Source organism: Varanus komodoensis, unplaced genomic scaffold (genome assembly GCF_004798865.1).
Source record: "Varanus komodoensis strain SLA01 unplaced genomic scaffold, ASM479886v1 scaffold5, whole genome shotgun sequence".
NCBI lineage: Eukaryota > Metazoa > Chordata > Lepidosauria > Squamata > Varanidae > Varanus > Varanus komodoensis.
The window spans coordinates 3,640,994-3,660,334 of record NW_025336087.1 but is presented as its reverse complement, the minus strand read 5'-3'; the positions used below and the strand labels follow the sequence as shown (position 1 = coordinate 3,660,334).

The 19,341-nt window shown below is 43.6% G+C and overlaps 1 protein-coding gene across 2 annotated transcripts; it reads right to left on the bottom strand.

The window, feature by feature from the left end:
* Positions 1-1,495: 1,495 nt before the first annotated feature.
* Positions 1,496-18,192, bottom strand: FST (follistatin). 2 transcript variants are annotated; one of them, XM_044446453.1, is made up of 6 exons: positions 17,970-18,192; positions 15,796-15,987; positions 13,015-13,233; positions 10,915-11,139; positions 3,348-3,578; positions 1,496-2,568 (listed from the first exon to the last, which is right to left on the bottom strand). In XM_044446453.1, exons 1-6 carry the CDS (start codon positions 18,049-18,051, stop codon positions 2,486-2,488), a joined length of 1,032 nt encoding a protein of 343 aa, XP_044302388.1. In that variant the 5' UTR covers positions 18,052-18,192; the 3' UTR covers positions 1,496-2,485. The 2 variants fall into 2 exon arrangements, with proteins under 2 accessions (XP_044302388.1, XP_044302389.1); XM_044446454.1 differs by having other exon boundaries at positions 2,485-2,845; positions 17,970-18,163.
* Between the last annotated feature and the right edge of the window lie 1,149 nt (positions 18,193-19,341).

Genomic DNA, 19,341 nt, shown 5'->3' with positions numbered 1-19,341 from the left:
AGTTCTCCACCTCCCAGTCATTTTATTCTTATGGCAACCCTCTGTAGTAGGTTGGGCTGAGAAATAGTAACTGGCCCATGGTCATATGAGAGAATGTGAATTTGGACCTGCTTGTCCAACATGAAACTATTATCACAGACCAGCTCTCCTATGTCTCAATACAAGACACTGGCAGTGTATTTTGGGTAGAGGTTTCTAGGCTCTTAAAACTGGCTTTATACCAGAATGAAACATTTACAATGCTCTAGTACAGAATATTCATTCACCCAGCCTGGATTCATTATAATGTATCAAAATGACTAGACCTTTTAACCACTTTCCCAGACAGCACAGAACTCTGTTATATTACTTTGTTATATCCAAACTGCCACAGATCTTATCCATCAAGTTTATTTTTTCTGGTTTTATATAGCTTGGAGCTGATCTTAAGACATGTTTTGCCAGAGGGGTGCCGAGTTCCATGGCGGTTTCCCACTATTCCATATCATCTACTGGAATTCACTATGTAAATTTGGACCCCACAATGATCTTTCTCCCTCCTTGCCCATGATTACTGCCAGTGTGGCCCCAAAATACATGGTGGCTAATCTGGCTGGAAGGGAGAAGGTAGGGAAATTTGCCATAGGAATGTCTGGTCTTGTGGAAAACATAACATTTAGATCATACTTGCAAGTAAGTCTACAAAAATCACCAGACCACAGATTTCTTTTACTTGTCCACTCCAAATGGCCTGAATAAAAGCCACCACCGGCCCCAGCAGCCCTCCTTTCCCACCCTATAAAAGCTTCCTTTCCTGGCCACATCCTATCACAGGACAGGATGAAGAGGCTGTTACTACCCATCAGAAGCATGCTGGCCATTTTTAAAGCTGATTTTGACCAAAGGTATACCGGAAAGCCAGAAAGCAGCACTTCCAGAGCAGAAAACGTTGGTGGAGTTTGCAGAAGCAAGTTTGGATGATTGTCTCGTTCTGCAAACGCTTATTCTGGCTCATTTCCTGGAAGTGCCAGGTTCCCATTAGACTTGTGGTCATTCACGTTAGTGTACCCTAACAACTTCTGGCAAACTGTGTGCTCCAGATACTGTTCACTTGCTTGTTTGAGCCTATCCAGCACCAGATTTAGAAGTTCTTGCATCCATAGAAATTACGTTATCTACTTATTCCATCCATCGATATTTTGTCTTTCAGTGATGAAACTCTAGAGGCGGCTATGAGGGATTTACCCTGTGGTCTTTCATTCACACATTGGTCAGGCTTCACTTCAGTAAAGTTCCTGTATCATAGAACTTCTGGCCCTCGGACATGAAATTATACCCTCCATGCTCTGGACTTACCAGAGATCGTGCTGCTGGGGTTGAGATCCTGATCAACCCTTTCCATATTCAAAACGCCATTTCTAGCAACCACATTACATAAGCAATAATTGAAGCTGATATATAAGGGAAAAATCCTTTTTTAATTTTTTTCACTCATAATTTATTTACAAATACACATTATAACTTTTATATACATTGCACATTTACATGGTAGAAAAGTACAAAACTATATATTTAAATGAATTTATATTTAACTCGCCATGTTTGAAAATATAAAATTGCCTCAGAAAAAAAGTATTATGAAAAGCAAGAAACTTGAACTGATAAAGCTTTGATATAATATTCTGTGAACACTTTGAATGAGAAACAAAACGAACTTTCAAAAATGGAACTGCAGCAGCATCTGCAAGGACATACCTAATAAAACATTAATACTTGTGACAATGAATTTTTAAAGTATGTTCTCATTACATGTAGTCACATAACTATTAACAGCCTTCATAATCCGATCTTTGGGTCTGGATTCTCATAGTACAGTATAAACGCCCAGTACTTTGAGATCACCTCAGTACATGATACAATCAGAAGAAGAACATAACCAAGGGGAAGAGGATTCCTTAAAGATTGCCTCACTGCACCCCAAATATATAGTTAAGTCTGTTTACAGCGCCTTTTGGTCAGTCAAGATTCCTTGTAAACAAATACCCGAGGGACCATGGATGTATATACATAACCGGCAAGAATGAAAGGTAATAAATAAAAGTGTGACAGAAACTGACATGCAAAGTTTTGTTAAGGTGGAAGAGAGTTAACGCTGGCAGAAACCAAGAGATGAGAGTTGTGTGGAGAAGGGGAATTAAGCTCTAAGGAATGGATTTATAGTTTACAAGAAAAAAAGCTTTACTTTACAAGCAAGAGACCTCACAATAAATAACACTGCTCATCCCATAACGATTAAATTTCTCCCCCCCCAAAAAATAATAAAAGGTGTACAGTCAATCAGACATTTTATGTATAAATTATAAAACATGACACAGTATAAATAAATGTCTACAAGATTCAACTATATGTATACTTTTTTCTTCCCCAAATAAATAAGCATACACTTATGTACAGTATGGACATTGTATTTCTTGCCCAATGGCTGTTCCAAAGGTGATGGAAGTTTTTACCACTCTAGAATGGAAGATATAGGAAAGCTGTAGTCCTGGTCCTCCTCTTCGTCCTCTTCCTCAGGATCTTCATTGATGGCTAGATAGGAGAATACAGGGGAGCTGTTGTTTAAATACGGACAACAACAGCGCAGAAGTAGCTGAGTGCAAGTTTCAAAGCCCCCTGCACAGCCATAATAGAGTGTTGCATTTCTGTTTTATGCGTGGCTCGTTGTAAGATGCGCTTTGGCATCTGCTGTTATGCAATAAAGTTTTTTTTGCATGTGTGTTTGTGTGTATGTGTGTTACATAATCTATGAAGTCATAACTGCAGCAAGTTCTGAAGACTCAATGGCTCAGGTTTTATTGGCAGATTCCTGAAATTAGATAAAAAGTGCTCTTGTGTTCTAGGTTTTTAATTGCTTTTGAGTCCTTCATTCAGAGGCAACTGCAAGAAAACAGCAGCCCACGTGGTTAAGTGTTAAGCTAGTTTCGGGGGGGGGGGGGGGGAGGTTGAGGGAAGGGTGTGATTAGATTGTAGCCAAGTGTTAATAAAGCAGACAGCAAAGCACACTAAAGCAAACAATATTAAGGGAGGGCAAGAAATAGCTAGAAAGATGCATTTAAGGCAACCCTCTGATTTTAAACGCAGACCCTTTCCTATCAAGAGAAAAGGCACCCCGAAACATTTCCTGTTGGCTATCTGTTGTGCCTTACCAAGCACAAGATGTCTGTATAATATGTAAATTTCTTTCTATAAGAGCTCTCTTATACACAGTTCCCTTTCATGTTTAATAAAGGCGTCAGTCTTCACTATCCTAGGGATTTTTTTCCATCAGAAGATTAAAAGTTCCTGGCAAGGTTAAAAATCTCACTTACAGTTGCAAGATCCTGGGTGCTTTACTTCCAAAAGCACACCCAGGGAACAGGCTGCTTCCTTCATGGCACACTCGCTCGGGTAAGTGGTGTTATCACTGGCACAGACAGCTTCGTCCGACTTGCTTTCGGGGCACAGCTCGTCACAAAGGGCACACCGTCCTCTGCCCACTTTAAAATCCCACAGACATTTCTTTCCAGGACTGCACTGGATGTCTTCACAAGATTTGGCCTCTACAAAAGATGTTCAGTTTTTAAAGAAGAAGGCAGCAGGGGTAAACAAAACATGATGCAAAAAACAAATGAACTCCTCTAAAGCAATCTGATGGTAATTTCCACAGAACAGCAAGAGATGACTGTAAAGGCCTGTGACCAACTTGCGGGAGGTGGTAATGGTGGGGATAAGAGAGTGAGGTCAGGATGGGAGGACCTACAGGAGCATGAGCTGTGTCCTGGCTTTATGGTAGAGAGTAGAGGGGCTTTGGGTAAAAGCAGACAAGAGTTTTTCAGCTAAAGATCTTTGCATCTTGGAAGGCACAAAGTGAAGTAACAGCTCAGGCCAAACCCTCTGCCTTTGGGGATGATCCAGCTGTAGGGAACTCTTCCTGCCCCCAAGTGCTTCTACAAAACTGCTTTAGGTTCAGTAGCCCAACAAACAGCTGCTACAGGAAAAGTGCTTCCCCTTCTTTATGAAGGAACAAGCAGGCAGCACACAGGACTGCATTAGCTTTTACTCCTCCTGTTTGGCCTTCAAAATGCCCACAAGACTCCTTGATAAAGGCGAGTTGGTGACTCACTCCTGCTCAGCATTGCTGTTTTTTGCCTGCATGCCTAAGTGCCCTCACCGGGGAGCAAGCCCCACTGAACTCAGTAATGCTTGCACCTGAACAACTAGACCTTGAAGGGGACTACACAGCTCCTTGCGTCACACGCCTCTTCCGGTTCATGAGAAACGGACTATGGCTGCACTCTGGTTCCCATACAGGGTTGAGCCAACAAAGGACGCAAGGACAGCTCCTGGGACTGGCACAGTATCATAATGGTGTTTTTGCTGAGATGGTGGGAAGGAGAAGGAAAAAGATGTGTCTTAATTTATTTCCTTGGGAAGACACACCTTGTGATGCCAGAGGACTTGGCCAGCCTCCTGCTTGTATGAACAGCAGGACTGGGTGCTCAGAAGGGACCACTTAGGACACGCGGGGCAGCTAGCCTGTTACACAGCAAGAAGCTCCAAAGAACAAGATGTGCCCTCCCTTACCGATACTACTTTATCCTAGCAAAACATGAAGAGAACGTTATCACTACTTATTCCTGGGAATGGTCACTGCTCTTATCGTGTATACATTTCAACTTGCATAGAAATGCCAAGGGCTAGACCTCGTTTGGCATGTACAGACATTCAGCCTCACTGTTACAACTTTCTTTATACTTGGCTGATACTGCTTTGTATATTTGATGAAATGGGCTTATGGGCACAGACACTAATGCAGCACCTTCCATGGCCTCTTATTTTAGGATGGCAGTAGAGGATGCGTGGGGGCGGGGGCGGGGGTGGGACAGGGCTGCTAAAATAAAACCAAGAGCCCGGATGTTAACCATTGCTAGGTTTCTAGATTGTACCTATTGTCTTTATTTTCATCAAATAATTCAATGCAAGGTTGATAATTTGCACTAAATTAAGAAACTGTTACTTTGCTAACCTCCTACACCACTGATGTTTTGTGGAGTAATCATATTGGATTAAATAGAACAGCTTTGGAATAAAGACTTTAAGACTTCCAGCCATAAAAATATAGCAGCCTGATAGCTGATTAGATCACCACATGTTACAACATTGAAATAAAGAGCCTTAGGGCATGATCCAATCCAATCACAGCTTTTTAAATCCCATTGATTTCCATAGGAACATTAGGCACATGCTTAAATAATTGAAATCAACAGGAAGTAAAAGTGTTTCACTTCAGAGCAGTCTTCACCTCCCCACCTTCAAATATAAAGTATAACACTGCTGATATGTGATAAGCATGCATATACTATTTTAACAAATATTTGATTCAGCAATAATTTTCTTTTAATGGTAGTAATCACAGGAGCTTTATGATTTTTTTAAAGAAAAACTGTGTTTGATCAATGTAAAAAAAAAATCCTAAGAACTCATGTCCAGGTAGAAGTTTCCACTGAAATCCAGTTGAATTAAACGTAGAAGTCATGTGGTCTGAAGATATCTTCAAAGACTTGGTATCCTAAAGTATCAGAAGTTCCACTGGAATCAGGGCCAAAGATTAGTCCTTCATTAATTGTTGGAAGGATTAAAAGGAAAGTTTACTTGACCAAAATATACAGACTTCTGGATTCCAGGAATACATTCCTACTCGTTTTTTAAAAAATTACTTAAGTCTATTATTTTCTTCTGCTGTGAAGTGGTTTTGGTGCAGGAATGTAAAACAGAATGTGCTATGCAAGGGCTGTGCCAGGTTTCTTTACTTCTGATTTCTGAGTTTGTGGAGAAGAGGTTCCCCCCACTCTAAAAGCCATTTTTTAAAAAATGTATTTGTCTGCTAGCACTTTGGCACCATTTTTCCTCTGGCTCTTCATCCCTTCTAAATTAGTCACATGTGTAATTTGATCCATTCAGGGGTTTATATAACAAACAAGATGACTTTACAATTTTTATCTAGTCAAATTTGGCTGCATAATTACATTGAGGACAAATGAGAGCAACTTATGTCAGGATAAGTGACGGCAATTGAAACTAATCTTTCTGCAGGGAATTCCAAAAGACAGGAGAATATTTCTGCCCTGGAAAAAATATTATTTGAAAGGAGTCTACAATCAGCTGCCTCCTTGTTGACTTCAACAGCTTTCCCACAATACCTAGTTCCGAGTTGATTTCACTATGGATTTTTGACCTTTCATGGCAGGAAAAGGGAAGGAAAGCAACATGGGAACATAGAGAAGCTTCTCTTCACCTTCCATAAATGTTTTCAGTAGCCTGGAAAAAAATTGTATGTCTGTCCTGCAGTGGAAACTGGAATACCTGACCATTTATTGAAATTGCACCCCAACCTTCTTCCAGATTGCTCATACGTACATTTTACACTTACTACTCACAAGCAGCAGAGCAGGTAAACCTGTTTCTGACTGTATAACCGAATATTCCTCTATCCCCTTCCAAAAACAATCAATATACAGAAAACTAGGTGTCAAAAATAAAAATACTCCCAAAGATGTTAGAAATGCCAAAAAGCCACTGTTGAGTTAGAGAGGCTTTAACTGGGAGTATGGGTAAGGGGGACAGATTGATTTGGTCAAATGTGAATTTTACAGGTGAGATATGAAGAACCTGATTTCAACATTACTAGTGAAAACAGCCAGCATGTTCATATCTCCTGGTATCAATACAATGGATTCTGAAAACTTTCACAGACTTTGAATTAGGTGAGGGGAAAAAAGAAACACACACACACACACACATATATCTTTGAAGTATTGAAAATAGCTGGGTTTTTCCAAGTCCAACTTTGTTGGGGTCAATGGGAGCCTGCCAAAGCCTCTCTCTTTGTCATGGCCTTTGGTGAACTTCATAAAACACGGGAAGCTGCCTTATTTCCAACCCTACCTGGAGATGCCAGAGATTAAACTTGGGGCCTTCTGCATGCAAAACATGTGTTCTACCAATTCAATCCCTTCCCACCACTTACCCACCTTTTTCCTCAGTGTTTCATTTATGTTTGCTGCTCTGGCAGCAGTAACAGAGTTGAAGGGAGGTCTGCTGAACTGTTATGGAACACTTTGCAATATAGTTTTAAGTGCTTTAAGCAGTGCCAGATAAACTGCATTGCCCAGTACAATCATTGCTGGGTGCAGGTCTTCAGAAAAGGTGTGAGGAAGAAAACCTCTTCCTTTGTTCCCTGCTATTGGAAAAAGATAAGTTACGGGTAGAAAGAAAGGCTGAAGTTTTTTGTTTTTGGCTCAGATTAAAAGCTAAACAGAAGAAATGTTGGATGCACAATCCAAACCTCTTAGATAAGGCAAACATTGTATTAAGCAACTTTGCATCTTTCAAGTGTGTGCGTGTGTGTGTTCAACTGCTTAGCTCCCCCCTCCTGGGCTGCATTTACGGTGACATCCTTTTCTGCTGTATGTAGATTGCATTGTGATCAGAACTGCTACCAGATTGAGGAAAATTCAACTATGAGTTTTAGTAAATTGCTTGATTAAATAATTGATTAGAAATGCAACCGTATGAATGCTTTCTCAAAGTAAATGCAATTGAGGTCAATTGAGTTTGACTTCCATGTATGTAGGTACAGGATTGCAGCCTTAATTTATATAACTTTTCATTGGTAGAGGGGGAGGAAAGGTACAGTAGCTGTAAAGAAAAACATGTACTTTGCTTTTGGACGATGTACACATGTATTTCAGCAAGCATCAATTTAAAAGAGGTAATTCCCATTTCTTCTCAAATATCCAGTTTTTGTGAGGATAAAATGGAGAGAAGGACTGCCTTGGTTTTCTTGTAATGAGGAAAAAAGGCAGGATATAAATGTAATAATAAATATATATTGCTTCCTTGAACTGATGTAGCATAGTGGGGAAGAGATGGAGCTATTCAATAGGCGAATAGCTCTGTCTCTGCCATGAATTTCTTGTTGTCTTTCTGGCTCTAAGTTAAGATAGCCCATCATGCCAAGGATTTTAAAGATATATTTGGCTATTCAGCGCTTGAGGGGATGACCCATTCCAGGTGTTTTATATTTAACGGGGTCAAATTGCACTGTATGCTTTTAGCTGTTTTTAATGCTTAAATATTTCTTTTGATAAACTTGTATGGTGTTTCATTGCATTTAATGGTACTGTTACGCACAGTTTAAACTTGCCACAGAGCTTGAGCTATGGGACAGTATAGAAATTAAATAAATAACAATAATAACTACTCAGGTGGCTTTAGGAGAGCCACTGGGTCTCAGCTTCTGTTTCCTCCAGCTGGAATATGATCTTATTGAATCCTTACTGTTGTAAGGATTACAGCTACATAACAAGCATGGTCTATGTTGAACATTTAAGGCACTACATTAGTATTAGTTAATAATAATTGCATTAATAATGATAATAAATTTATTGTCTTGCACCACTTGAACAGGGATCTTCTAGTTCCAACCTGTGCCTCACACACTTCGAGGAAAGGGAATTTCCCTCAGCAAGTATTCCTTATTCCCACATTTTGTCATGGCAGCTGCTCAGACCAACTGCAGCTGAAGTTCCTTCTGCTCCCTGTTCTGCTCTTCAACCAGCTCTTCTGCCTAGATATCACTCTCTCAAAATAGGGCCAAGAAAGAGTTCATCACTTCCCACTTTTCCCCATCCCTGCTGGGTTATACCTCCTAACTGTTGAGTAGACAGTGCTCCAACCATGGAGGTGTCCAGACATCCCACAATGCCCTTCTCCTCTCTGGGGGTTCCACTGGCATACAGAAGGACACGTCCCATGAGAGTTTAGGTAACTCTCAGGACTTGCCCTTCCAATAGACAGAGCGGAGCTGTCAACTCAGGCATGGTTTTGGTTGTCATGGAAGGGCTGAAATTACTTTCTTACTGGAGGGGAGGAACCTGTGGCTCCCAGACCTTGTGGTGGGTCATAGGATAGTTTGGATTTCCAAGTCTGAGGAAATGTATGTATTATTTATTTCTGTGCTGCTCCACAGCCAAAGCATTCCCACCTTGGAGCTGGGAAGCAGATTTCCAACCCCTTCCCTAGACCCTTTGCAGCTAGTACAGAGAGAACCCCACCAAATGAAGTCAGGAAAGCAAAGTGGAGTTAAATGTGTTTTTGTTGGTTTTAACTGTTTTGGCTAAATCAGTTTAGCTGATTTTCTGATATTTTTATTGCATGTTATTGTCTGTTTTATGTTGTAAATTGCCCAGAGGGCTTCGGCTATGGGGCAATACAGAATGAAAAGGGGGGATTTTGGGTGGACAGAGAAGCAAGAAAACTTGTTGTTGTTGTTAGTTCCGAAGTCGTGTCTGACCCATCATGACCCCATGGACAACATTCCTCCAGGCCTTCCTGTCCTCCACCATCCCCTGGAGTCCACCTAAGCTCATGCTGACTAATAATTATGATAAAAGGGGGGCTTTTGGGTGGACAGAGAAGCAAGGAAACTGGTGAGGCCAAGATATGAAGCTCTTTGCTGAAGCTGTTCCAGCCTCCTTCCTCCACCCCATCCTCCAAAATGACCCTGCTAGGTAGGCAAAAAGACTCATATAACAAAAATAGGGAGGTGGACAGCAATGAGAGATGACGATTTCCTCTTGCAACTCCAAGTTCGAGTCTTTCAGGTTTGCAACAGACCCGTGCCCTAATTTACTATTTATTTTTGGGATCTGGAAAGGTGGAGATGCATTTTTATTGTTTGTTTGTCTCAGGGCCCAAAATAACTTGACTAATATTGGATGCTATGACTTGGAGTACACGTGCATGCGTGTGGTTGAGGAAGGTCATTTGCTGCAGTGCCAAGACAGCAAAATGGCTTGGCTGGTAATAAGTCTTACAGCTGCATGTAAGACTTACATGCAGTCTATTACCTATCTTGTTGGGTGATGTGGAGAAGCCATCCTTTTTCCTTCCAATAGACCTGTAAAAGTTCAGCCCATTTTTATACTGACACTGACGAAAGTGCTGACAATTCTAGCCAGCATGTACCTTTAGTCATCTGCCACTTCACGTCCTGATAAGCATTTGCCCAGGACAAACTAGGGCTTAATGTCTGTCATGATCTGCACATTAGTTAACATTTATAGAGCGAGCACCTTCTGTGTGTCCAAAGCGCTGTATGTACATTATCTGTATGTTCTTCTTCAAAATAATTTCTATATCCTTCAGCAATTAGTAACCACACTTATTTCCTCAGAAAAATGATCTTACCAAGCTTGCACTCACCAAGAGAACAGGTAGAGAGTGCTTATGTAGAGGATCTATGGGCAGCAAGGAGGAGATGCATTCTTAGGTAGGGAAAAATCAATTAAAATGTCTTGAAGGGGAGAACCCTTCAAAAAAGGAACTATACACGCCCCTCCTCTGCAGATTCTGTCAGGGCCAGCCCTACTATTAGGCAGAGTGAGGTGGCTGCCTTAGGCAAATGCTGTGGGTAGAAGGGAATGGCAAAGTGGTGATGAACGAAGCTGCATGTACCACGTGATCTGGCCCATGTCCACGAAGGTGTGATGGGAGATGCTGCCCCTCCATCAGTGTTGAAGGAAGATTCAACTACCACTCTGGCTGGCTTGTGTTTGGAATGGAGGGCACTACCTTGTCCTCTGTGCCTGGTGACAGAATTTCCTGTCTGGCCCTATTAGCAAATGTGTCCCGTCTCTACCTAGACACATTGTTAGGGATCCTGTGGTTCCTTCATAATGGCTGGTTTTACCCATACGGCAGGGATCTGAGGGCAAATCAAACGGCACACCTTTCTTTCAAGGCAAAGTTTGTCCCTCTTCTATAAGCCATCTAAAATAGTCCCTTACCCCATTCAACTCGTTCGGCCTTTTCTCCCCTACCCATGGTACTTACTGATACATTTTCCTTCATAAGCTAGGCCAATGGATCTTCCAAGCAGGCAGGTAGCTTTCCTCAGATGACAGGCACTTGCATATGTAATTCCATCATTCCCACAGAGATACTGTTCAGGGGAAGTAGGTTCTGGGCAAATCCGATTACATGTCACACAGTTGGCATTATTATTTTGATCGACCACACATGTGGAGCTGCCTGGACATAAAACTTCCCTACAGGTCTCTGGAACAAAAACCAGGGGACAGTCTGAATATTGAAGCCATCTCTACCATCAGGTAGCACAGAACCCATGAAAAGAAATACAAGCACTTTCAAAATATTCAGCTTTTTGCATTGAAAAGGAACTACACAGTGACTCAAATTATGTTGCATAGTAGCCATAGCATGGATGGCCCACTTGCTGTCAGGACCCGAAGCAGGAATCACACGGCCTTTGTCCTGGTGTGCCCAGGGACAGTGTTAGAGGCTGGCATGGTTAGGCATCTGCCAAAGCCTATGGCCTTGCAGGAGGTCCACTGCCAAGCCCACGCTGGCCTTGATACTCTCTTCTTTGCTGCTGCCCCATGTTTCTCGCCTGCTCCCTCTGCCAGAGGGGATGGACAAGCAAGTGGTGACAGAAGCAAAGGTGAAGAGGAGCTGCTGCAACCTTCTGCTTCTTGGCAGCTGGCAAGCAAATAGCTGGAAGCAACGGCAGTAGAGAAGATGAGAACCTCAAAGGGAGGCCCCATACTGAGCATGTCTTCTCTAAAGACCCCACAAAACCTGGAACCAAGTTTAGGTGACCCTCTACAAGGGTCCACAGCTCACTGGTGGAACAATTCACATGTCACAATTGTTCACATTTGTTCATAGATTCAGCCTCCAAAGTTCAACCACCCAAAATTGGTTCTGGTACCTTCTGAGCATACAAGGTATAATAGCAGAAGCTTGTAGACTATGAAGGGATCCTTGTTTATCTCTAGGCAAACACTTTGCCTAGAAATTATCCTCATCTACACATGCTGCAGAACTAGTAGCATTCTAAGATTATAGAATTAATGCTGGACGAGGAAGGGCTGTTTGTGTAAAACATGCATACACATACTACCCAACACCAAATTCCCTGCAAATAAAACAATCACAACAAATGAATTCAACAATAGGATGAGCTAGCACCATGTTCTCTTGTTTATACTTGTGAGCAAGCTGATTTCTAAGTGGGCAAATAATTAAAAGCAGGATCAATCCACTTAGTACAAGAGGACATCTTGTACCTGTCCTGCTGGAGGGACCCTGTGGGCAACTGGCTTGCTAGGATGTGGACAAAGTGCTGGGCCAGATGGATTCCTGCTCTGATCCAACATGGCTCTCCTTATGCACGCCAGGCCTCGGTTTCACTAACAGCTCCTTTCACAGAGCTGGTGTGCTATAGTGATTGGAGTGTTTATTTTATTTATCTATTGATTTCCTTTTCGATTTATATCCTGCCTTTTTCCTACAAAGGGCTCAAGGCAGCTTACATCATTCCCCTCCTCCATCTTATCCCCACAACAACAATCCTGTAAGGTAGGTTGGGCTGAGAGTCTGTGACTGGCCCAAAGCCACCCAGTTGGCTCTATGGCTGAGCGGGGACTAGAACCCAGGTCGCCTGAGTCCCAGTCCCAGGCTCTTAACCACTACACCACACTGGCTCTCCACAGTGTTGGACTGGGACTCAGGGGATCTGGGCTCAAGTCCCCAGTCAGTCATGAAGCCCACTAGGTAACTTTGGGCCTACCACTTGAGTGTCTAATCTAACTCAAAGGGTTGTTATGAGACTGAAATGGAGAACAAGAGGCCTATGTAAACTACCTAGCATTCCTTTAAAAGAAAAAAGGCAGAATATAAATACAATGATAAAATACATTTATAAATTTATGGAAGTTGATCTTCTTCTCTCAGAATTTAGGACATCACTGTGTGTTATTAGTTTGGGAACTTGATCTACAATTCACAACTTACTTCCTTGGAAAGTAGTCCAGCTAGGATTTATAGCAGTGTGTAAGTAGTAGTTTACAAGCAGAACTGTATGCTTTTCTAGATATAGAAAAGTGATCATCATCTGTGTAATAAACCTACTTTTGCATTTGCCCTGATACTGGACTTCAAGTTCAGGCTGCTCTTTGCATCTGGCCTTCAGAAGGGCACACTCATTCTTGTAGGTTTTCCCATCCAAGCCACACACTGGGCCCTTCCATGTGATGTTAGAGCAATCCGGAGCGCAGACACACCGTGGTTTGTTCTTCTTGCTCATTTTACATTTCTTCCCAGGCCCGCAGTCCACATTCTCACAGGTTTCTAAAGAGGAAGTGGGAGGAGAGTGGAGGGAGGTAGAACAGAAACCCAGAAATGTTTGCTTTAATAATATCCAGAATCCCCACCACAGCTCCACAAACCACAGGCAACACATGAGAGGGATATTATTTTATTCCTGACCTGGAAAATAAGAAAGATTATCCAAAAGCTTCCTCCAGGAAAAGGCCATAAAATAAAAACTAACCATTAGCTGCATCTGAAGCTTAGATGAGATGATGAAAGTTTCGCAAACATCCCCTATTCTTAAGCCCGAGACATAACATTACATTTGTGCTCCCCCTTTAATTAATTTGTGCATGCTCCACATACACAAGCAGCAGGTTCAAACATTAGAACCCCTCATAAATATTCACTGAAAGGGTGGAAAAGCCATCCTTGTAACTCCTCTGAACAGGGTGGCTAATCTCCAGTAAGCAACATATGTGCATGTGTGTGAGATGTGTGGCAAAGTTGTCTTACAGGAAAGCTCTTTCATGCTCCTTTTTCCAGCAATGCAATAGCTTCTCTGCTCATCTAGTGTCCCTGACTTACTGGGTTTTTTCTCTAACATCTTTCATTTTGAAGGTGTAGCAGAGGTATCCCAAGGTTATACGTGCTTTTGTGAAACATCTTGGCTGCATTGCTTCTTATACACCACTTTTTATTCTAAAGCAATCCCACTCAAGATATTTGGATCTCTCCAGGGTAATTCAGTTGATTTTTGTATTCTCTGTGCTGCATCCCATCTCAGCTTTCTATAATTCCAAATCCATATTAATATTCTTCATTAAAATGACTGAAGAAGTTTGCAGACTCTTTGTCATCTTTTGGTTGGCTTCATAATGGTATAATACCATTTTCTTATGGTTAGCACAGCTACCTTTTTAATCATAAATAACCCACTTTTGGCACTAAGAAAGGAATATTAGTAATGGTATCACCTGCGCACACACCATTTTCTCCTTAGAACCATGACTTAAATCTGAGCCAGGGTCAGACTCTGCTTTGGCTGTCACAGGCAGTAACAGGAATAGGGTTGTTGCTGGTTTCTTTTCTGGCAGGGCTCACCTGCCTATAACAGCGGTGTGGTTCAGCTGATGAAGATTGCCCCAGCATGAAGATGAATTGGTTGGGAAAGTGCCACCTGTTGAGGTTTTGCTTGTTGTATAGCAAAGGCACAGGAATCCCACAAAGGAAAACTGTTGGCAAACCTACCCAAGAAACATGACAGAAGAAGAATGCTTCTGAGCACATGCAGAATTTCTTTTACTCTAAGTATAACCTTCCTAAAATACACCTAGAATTAGGAGCCGGAGTCTTATAGATCAGGTAGCATAGCTTCAGATCAGTCTTGAGCTCCAGGGTCTTCCTCTTTTGCTCTTAAGAAACAGAAGCAAAAAACACCTTGCCTTGAAAAAGAGGGGAAAGTAGGATGAGGACAATGCTAACTTTCTAGGTTGGAGTGAGCTTGTTGGACCAATGACCTGACAGCTTCCTATGCTCCTATGGCAAGCTTTTTGGGGATGGCAGCCTTAGCAGCAGAGCTTTGAATGCAGAAGAGTCAAAGTTTAACTCCTGGCATCTCCAGTGTTGGACGGGAGCTTGGGAGATCTGGACTCCAGGACCCACTCAGCAGTGATCTGACTGGGTGACTTTAGGCCAGACATGGATGCTCAGCCTAGCCTACCTCAGAGGACTGTTGTGAAGATAAAAAAAGACAAGGAGGAAGATTATGTAAGCAGCCTCGGGCAGGAAAAATAGCAGGATATAATAAACGAATAAAATACATTCAGAAATCAAAGGATGCAGGGCTAGAAATCAGGGAAGGTGTTGCCACCCTGAGGAAGCACTACTGGGTGGGGCAGATTGAAGGTACTGGCTTCTTTCCAGAGGTACAGCTCCTAGCACTATCAATTAGAAGATATTATGCAACTGTTCCTTCTTTTTTCTCCGTAAAAGAGTTTTTGGGTGCTTCTAGATGAGGTTGTCATCATACCATCACCCAGTCTCACTCAAGGAATTTTATTTTTTCTTTTCTGGATGATGTCATCTTCCACTCACACCCCCCTGCTGTGTTTTTCTACTGCTTCCTGTGGGGCTTTTAGAAGATCGAAGGGGAAAAACGTATGATACCATCCAGACTGGTAATTCCAGGAGTGTTCCATGTGGAAGCGTCCCTTGTGGAGTGAAAAAAAGATGGAAGAAGCCTTGAGAAAACATGGGAGGGTTACAAATGGAAGATGAGATGGCTGGAACCCCTTTAAAATTCAGTGGTTGGGGCTGGGTGATTGCACAGAGAACTTTGTTAGGAGACTTTTGTCACTGAAATCAAAAGGTGCTATGTGCTCTCTTCTGTCTTTTCTCCTGGTAAGGAAAGGAAAGGAGATTAAAGAAGTAATGAGGAAGCACTGGAGATTGCAAAAGAAGCCCAACAGGAGCTTTCTGGTCTTTGAGGCAGGGCTATACAGGATGAAGGTGTTGCCTGAAGGCACCCACTGACTCAACTCTGCCTGATCTTAGAAGAAAACCAGCACCTCTGAAAGCCAGGTTTTTAGAGGCACCCACCTTTGCATGGGATGCAATTAGGGGCGCCCCCACTAAAGATCATCCACTTGAAGAGCACGTGGTCACTGACGTCCTCCTCAGTCCATGAAGTGGTGAGCCTCCCAGTTTTGCAGCACTCTTCTTTGCTGAGACCATTTTTGTAGAGGACCTGACACCGGCCGTTTCTGGCTTGCCGGAGCCAGCAGTTCCCAGCTGCGTTCACGGAGAGGGAGAGGGAGAGGAGAGGGAGGGAGGACGAGAGAGAAAGAGAGAGAGACCCAGCCATATCAATGTCAGTTAGCAGTGACCCAGACACAACACGTGCGGCTTTCATTGACTTTTACTAGACTGTTTACTTTTATTTGTCCCGTTTCATAACCTGAAGCTACTCTTCTGAACCAAGTGGAAGAGCTGATCAAACAACCTGATCAAACCAGTTTGACGCCTTATTATTCCAGCTGGGGAAGGGGTGGAAAGCCTCGGTTGGGGGTGTGGGGGCAAGGGCTGCGGCAGCATGGGGGGGGGGGGGTTGCTGCGCTGCACGTGATGGGGTTTTGAAATAGATCTGAAGCATTTTAAAGAAGAAGAAAAGGGGGGGGGGAGGAAGGCTGACCGAAAGAAACAAGAATGACAAACTCATTTTGCTGCCCATTCTCGCACTCCAGCAACCATCCAACTCCTCTGTAAAGAAATAGCAAGACAGAAGTTTGCAGCGCAAATTGACGGGAAATTTCATTAGCCCTCTCCTGATCCCCCACCCCCGCAAACCATAAGAATTGTAGGAGCAAGCCTCATCTTTCGAAATCCCCACATTTTATGGATTTCCTAAAGTGAGGAGATAAATGGCTTGCTCTGGAGGAGTGAGTGACCCCTCTCCCCTCACTCACTCCGAATTGGCAAACAAGAGTGGCGGACGGCAGAGAAGAGTTGCACCAAGCCAGACAAGTTGACACACTCTCCGGTTTGGGGGAAAGCCCTGGAGGGGATGCACCGACACCGCCAGCCTTGAGCGTGCCTGATCTAAGGGATCCCGGCCAAGAACTGCAGCCCATCGGCCCACTTCTGGAGGTGGCTGGGAGAATGTTGTTGAGCGGAGTTCCTCATGAATCACCAGTGTGATTTCCACTATTCAATGCCAATCGATTCTGTTCTTTACTCCACAACATACTAAGCAGACTAACACCGGCACGAAGTTGCAAATCAATAATACTGATAATACTAGTACCACAACCAGGACCATTTTTTCACTGCTATTTGCTCAAAGAACCAGATTTTTAAAAAATATAGTACCCGCAGTGGTATAGCAAAATAACCCCCTTTTTCCAGCAACATTAACCAATATCTGGGCAGGGGTTGGGTGAGGACACTTTCAGTGGTAATTATCTGAGCTTTAGAGTTGCTGTTTCTTAAACGCACCTCTACCTAAGGCTGCAAAGCTACACACTTATCTGGGCATAAACCGTACTGCATCCTATGGGGTTTACTTCTGAGTAAACAAGCGTTGATATCCTTTGTGAAATGCAAGACGCAGAAGTTCATTCACAGAATGACATAAAACTGCAGCAGGGCAGGGGCACAAAGAGAATTCTCTAAACTTGTGGGAAAGTCTTTTTTTGCCTATAAGTATGGCCACGATACCCAGATGCTCTCGGGACCCCTAGGAGGGTTCAGCACATTCCCCCCACAATCACACTCACAGACACCCACTCTCAGCCAAAGCTAGTTCTGGTGGTGGTTCAGTTGGTGGTTGAACTCAGAAAAGTTCTTAGCTGTGGGGCTGCGTCGTTCATCTGGGTGGCAGCGTGACAGCCATGCAAGATAAAAAGCTATAGAGAACAGTGTTAGAGGTAATCGTGAAGGCAGCGATTAACATTGTAACGATGCTAATTGCACCTAGCCCCATCGCCCAGTGCCTCTGACCAAGGATGGGTTCCCCTGTCATGCTAGCGCATTTGTGCGGCGCAATCCCAAGCACTCACTCCTCGAAAGTCCCAGTGAGTTCAGGGGGACTTACTATTCCTGTGTAGGATTGTATCCTTAGTTCCACAGTCAGCTCGTCTGCTGGAGTCTCTGGAGAACAGCATGGGTGAGAACGAAGACAGGCAGGCAGGCAGACAGGCAGGCAGGCAGACAGACAGACAGACAGATGACAGGAAAGGGCACCTCTGCATATAAAGGCTTAAAAGGCATCTTACCCTGTGCTGTTTGATCTTCCATGAAGTGGCAGAAAAACATCAGGAGTAAAACCATTCCTGGAAAGATTCTCTGATTTAACATCCTTAAGTGTTTCCCTCCAGCGAAACAGAAGACACAACCTCAAGTGGCAGGAGTGAGGGAGGGAAAGGCAAGAGTCCGCCAGACAGACAGCCCGCTTATGATCGCTCTATTGAATGAACGTCAGGCTCTGAATGCAGTCTCTCTTTAAATCTATGGGGTCTTAGCTCTATGGTGGGCGGTCTCCTAATGTGTGTGTGTGTGTGTGTGAGAGAGAGAGAGAGAGAGAGAGGGTGAGCGTGTGTGTGTTCAGCAGTGGTGCAGAGATTTAAAAAGTTCAGTTTGAACCCCTTTCCAATTATCCGACTTTTTTTTTTTAAGGTGCGCGCGTGCGTACATACACTCACGCAGCACACTCGACATTAATTCTACACACGGGAATCACCGTCGCTCTTGCGCCCTTAGTAGCAGGAAGGAAGAAGTGTGTTGCTGCTGGTGTGTTTTTAAAGCCAGCAGCACAGACTAGTAGCTCGGAGCTTAAAGATGAGGAGAAGGCAGGAAACCACTTGTGCCAGTCAAAGCAAGACACAGAAAAGACAGAGGGAGCCGCGGGGGAGGGGGGAAGCGAGACATTTCCCTCCCGGAGATCCCGGGGAGGTTATTTAGAAAGCAGAGACCATCGTGCGGATCCGGCCTTGTCCGTGGTTTTCTCTCCCTTCCTCCATTTCCACCTGGGGAAGAAACGATTTGCAAAACAAATCGCCTCCATCGGTCATTGTTTCTTTCTGCGCGTTTAGGCACGAACGGGGTTGCGCTTGGAAAGAGAGTTACGTGTACGTGTGCGTGTGCAGGCCCCGGGACATCCAGCGAGCCCACAGCGGGAAGTCTCTCCTCCGGAGACGAAGGGACGAGGCTGGTTATCCCGGCGTGTGTTGGTGCGCGTTCTCCCTCCTTCCATCGCCTCCCCGCCCCAGATGTTGTGGCTACTAATAAATCTCTAACCCTCACACCTCCAAACAGTAGTTAAGTGTCTGGCGCGCACACATCTCCCTCTCTGGGACTCGTCAAAAACAAATCAAAGTTTAATACCCGGTTTAATACCCCAAGTGTTCGTCTTTTCACTTGGGGGCGTCTGGAGTACTGTTTAGAGTGGAATGGAGAGACAGGCGAGAGGAGGGGAGTGTGTGCGTATGTGTGTGTGAGGTGCGGGGAGGCGACGTAGGCGGTCCCTTTTTCCGAATAAAAAAAAAATTAAAAAACCCGCATACTCTGCGATTAAGGACGGACGCGATTGCAACAGGCCTAATGAACTTTTGCAGCGTTAGTCTATTAAGTGCTCCCTGCAATTCCACT

Coding starts and splice junctions, on each gene's coding strand:
- FST (XM_044446453.1), bottom strand. CDS start 18,051: ATGTTAAATCAGAGAATCTTTCCAGGAATGGTTTTACTCCTGATGTTT. Junction 15,988..17,969: donor GGAAGATCAAACAGCACAGG/GTAAGATGCCTT, acceptor CCGTGAACGCAG/CTGGGAACTGCTGGCTCCGG. Junction 3,579..10,914: donor TTATGAAGGAAAATGTATCA/GTAAGTACCATG, acceptor CATCTTTTGTAG/AGGCCAAATCTTGTGAAGAC.